Source organism: Malurus melanocephalus, unplaced genomic scaffold (assembly GCF_030028575.1).
Source record: "Malurus melanocephalus ecotype Western Australia unplaced genomic scaffold, MMel_1.1 scaffold_328, whole genome shotgun sequence".
Lineage (NCBI taxonomy): Eukaryota > Metazoa > Chordata > Aves > Passeriformes > Maluridae > Malurus > Malurus melanocephalus.
This window is the reverse complement of record NW_026623560.1, coordinates 708,309-712,461: the sequence shown is the minus strand read 5'-3', so window position 1 is coordinate 712,461 and position 4,153 is coordinate 708,309. Positions and strand designations below refer to the sequence as shown.

Below are 4,153 nucleotides of genomic sequence, written 5' to 3'. Positions count from 1 at the left end.
AAAAAAAAAGAGTTTGTCTTTCTCATCCGAAGCCCCACTCCTGCCAGTTCGGCATCGTCGCCTGCTCCCTGCAGCACCCGTGGAAAGGCTTCGCTTTAACATTACTTTCTACAAAATCTTATTATTGTAAGGCTAATATCAGTTTTCAATGAAAAGAGCGCCACCTTGCAGGGTTTGGCGAGATAGGAAAAGTTGGAGCCCGGTGGGACCTGGGCAGAAAATGTTGGGACTTGAGGAAATCTAACCCACCGGGCAAAAGAGCCGGGGGAAAAGTGTTTCATGCGCCGAAAATGTTGCTTGTTGCGAATGTTTCAGGGTTACTGTCTCGCCGACTTGACCGGACATCACTTTTACAAAATGTAACCTGAGCCTATCTAGGAAAAAAAGAATCGTAGAGTTAGTCTGAGCCACCCATCTGTAAAGTAAACCCGGAGAAACGTGGTGAGGGTAGAGATATTTTAAAGATGCGTATTGCAAGTTTCTTTGAACTTGTGTAAAGTCCCTAGTGGTCGCTTAACACAGATCTGTTACTTGTGTATATTGGAACACTTGGTTAATGAGTATTCTTTTAAACTTTCAGTCTGACGTTTGTTTGAGCGTCCTACAGCAGAAAGGATGATTCAAGTGTTGTTGTTGCTGATGCTGTTGGTTTTTTATCTGGTGTGASGGGGAATGGTGCAGTACTGGTTGATCTCTATCCCGTGTATGTTCTGAATTAGCGACGATCACTGGGGCTGGAATTGTTAATGCTGAATTCAAGTTCACGCCATGCTGGTGCTTGTGGTGTTCGCTTGGCTCTGGAGAGGGGAGCAGTGCTTTGAAATCTCCGGCAGAGAGAGGGGTGYTTTTTCAGGCAGAGAGGTTGTGAGGTTTCTCTCGGTGGTTTCTGCGCTGTTTTAGTCTCTAAAGTCAACTTTCCTCTAGCAAGGCTCCCTTTGCGGATTTACTCACGAAGGCTTGCGAGGAGAAGCACCGACCCCAGCTCTCCAACCGCCACGCGGGCCATAATTTTCTTTTTGATGTCTGGCTCTGGAGATGCTGTCGCGGTACTTTTCCTGCGTGGGAAAAGTATATTTCGCAGCCCACGGCAGGCCGTGCCGACAGTCCCGCGCCGCTCCGCGCTGCCTGGTCCGGGACAGACAAAACGCTTAGGTCCCAWGTCTGCCGTCCGCACTCTCCCGCGCCCGCGGAGGCTCCCGCCGCCGCGGGGGAGTGTGTGRAGATACCCAAAAGCAGGACGGCAGTGCCGGCCGGGGAAGAGTGCAGGAGGCTGTTSGGGTGGGTGTGTGGAGGGCTGTGTGTGCTGGCCCCTCTCGGGTGGCAACCCCCGGCCGTGCTTGTGCCGTTTGCACGCAGAAAGTTAAACGCAAAACAATAATCGGGCGCTTCCACTTCCCCCGCGGAAGACTCGCCTTTCAGGTCGCTTTAATGGCTTGTGAGTGATCGCTTGAATTTATTAAAAGGCAAGTCCGGCATTCATAAGCCAAAGTTAGCTTCTTTAGTGCAGGCACTATTTAAAATGGGGACACCCGCTCCGCGCTGGCCTCTTCTGGTTATCGCTCTTGTTTTAGCCGTGAGGCAGCAGCGGTGCCTGGACTGGTGCACGGGGCATAGACACTTTTATTTACTGCTTTTCTGGCCACGCTGGTAAACGGCTCCGACTTTGCAAGTTTTCCTACGTCCAGAGCTCTTGCTCCTCTCACAGCAACTTTTAAAGGGAGCGAGCGGCGAGCCGGGCGGCGGAGCGGGCAGGGAGGGCCGCTGCACGCCCGGGGCCGCAGGAGCCCCGGCGCGGCGGCGAGGAGCCTGAGCCCCGCTGCAAAGCCCACTTCCAGCGGGCAAGACGGGGAAGGAGATCCCCTCTGGAAAGAGCAGAGCATTTCATGTGACCTGGCACTAAAAGAACCGGYGTGCGTTTTGCCGCTGGAGCTCAGAGGCAGAAGAATTCGTGAGCGATACGCCCACCAAGCAGGCTGTACAGGTACCAGGCACGCCGTGCATCACCGTTACAAAGTTTACATGTGCATTTGCACACGCACGCACCCCGTTCACACCCGCAGCACGGCTGCGAAGCCGCGCACGGCCGTGCCTGCCCGTGTCTGGGACGCGCCCGCCGCTCCACGCACACGTGCGCTCCGGGCACCTCGACATGAGGGCTCGATCCCCGCGGCTCAGCGCGGCGTTCCCGCGGGAAATCAACACGTTTTCCTCAAAAGGTGGCGAGTCCCTGCTGAGCGGGGCTTTGCTGCCGGGGAGCGCCGAGAGGCCCGGCCGGGGCCCGGCGCGGCCGCACAGCCCGGCCTGCGGTGCGGCTCCCGCGCCTCCGTCCCGCTCGGCTCCGCGGGCGCGGGGGGTCCCGTGGTGGGCACGGACATTGCCGGTGCTGTGGCTGCAACTCCCGGGACACACGGCCACTGCTGCAGATGCACGCAAGCTCACCGAAATCGCCGTTCGCCTTGCTGGTTGTATTACCAATATGTCCGTATCTGTACATATACCTCTCTATCTACATTTGCACGAAAAAAAAGAGAGGTGTTTCTAGAAAGACACAAATTCATGTGTTTTCACGGAGGTGTATTTTCGAATTCTCACAGAACCTCTATTATTCAATGCAAATGTTTCTGTACAATGGGTGGCATTTGTAACAGAATGGGTGTAATTTCCAAATTCACCCAGAAAGATTAATAATTGACATTTGTATTTTGAACGTGGGGCGGGTCTGATTTCCTGAAYCTGCTGAACGTATGAAGGTGGGTTCCATTTCACCGCAAAGATCATGTGKTTTTGGGTCCATTGTTTATTAAAAATGGCCAGGGTTTTTATTTTGTGTCATTTTTTTTTTTCCCCGCTGCGAACGTCTATGGGTCAGATTTGGTTCATCTTCGATAACATGAAACACGATCCTGTGAAGCGAAGGGGCTATTTTTATCATGCAGCTGGAAGCTGTCATCAATTCGTAACATTTATTTCGGCTTTAGAACGATAGTATAAAATAGCATGAAGTTTCCAGATGACGCCCGTACTGCAGACAGGATTTTTCAAGTATAATAAATCAAATTAATTACCTTTTAGATATATACGATCATACTACCTCTCTATGAAACTGCTATTAAAAAAATGCTCGATGTGTACATCTGTGATTGTGCATGTGTTTACATCTGGGGACCCAAACACAAAATTRGCTGTCTGGGGTAGCTGCAAGGAGGCAGGGTATAGGATCATTGGGGCACACTCAAGTCCGAGTTCCCACACGCTGCTTGTCGAGAAGTGGACACGGCTTTGCTTGGCAAAAAAAGGAAGTTATGTTTTGGCACGGGGCAGATCTGAAAGATCCTTTAKGATCCTTTTCACGTCCAAAAATCCAGTGAAGAAATACGGCCAGAAAGGGTAGGAAAAATAAACCAGAGAAAATACCCCCACATCAGCAAGCTTCCCCCCGCCGGGCCATGCGTTTTATGCTTGCTGTTGCCCCTTTCGGGGGAGGGGGACAAGCGGAGAGGTTCAGGACTGACCACCTGGGGACGGTTCCTAGAAATCGTGGCCGTGTGTGGGGGCGGTGCGCGTGTGTCAGTGGGGTGTGTGTGTATTTGTGTGAGTGCTCTGGGAGTGCTCACCCTGTGTGTGTGAGTGCTTTGTGAGTGTGTGTGTATTTGCGTGAGTACCCTGTGTGTGTGTGTGTGCTCTGGGTGTGAGTGCTGTGTGTGTGAGTGCTCTGTGTGTGTGAGTGCTGTGTGTGTCAATGTGTATGTGTGAGTGTGCTGTGCGCGTGATGTGCATGTGTGTGCACCCGTATGTGTGTGAATGTGTGAGTGCTGTGAGAGTGCTCTGTATGTGTGAGTTGTGTGTGTGTGATGTGCATGTGAACGCTCTGTGTGCGTCATGTGTGTCTGTATGTGTGTCTGTATGTGTGTCTGTGTGTCTGTGTATGTGTGTGTGTGTGTGTGTCTGTATGTGTGTCTGTGTGTCTGTATGTGTGACTGTGTGTCTGTATGCATGTCTGTGTGTCTGTATGTGTGTCTGTGTGTATGTCTGTGTGTCTGTGTATGTGTGTGTGTGTGTGTGTGTCTGTATATGTGTGTCTGTGTGTCTGTGTATGTGTGTCTGCATGTGTGTCTGTATGTATGTCTGTGTGTCTGTGTGTATCTGTGTGTCT

General features: G+C 51.8%; 1 protein-coding gene across 1 annotated transcript in view; it reads left to right on the top strand.

Annotated features, from left to right (window-relative positions):
- The window catches only part of LOC130580389 (zinc finger protein ZIC 1-like), an 11,028-nt gene that overhangs the window by 5,881 nt on the left and 994 nt on the right, over positions 1–4,153 (top strand). Inside the window, exon 3 of the mRNA XM_057377849.1 lies at positions 1,706–2,488. Coding sequence (XP_057233832.1) covers positions 1,706–2,488 — 783 coding nt within the window. The remainder of the gene's footprint in view (positions 1–1,705; positions 2,489–4,153) is intronic.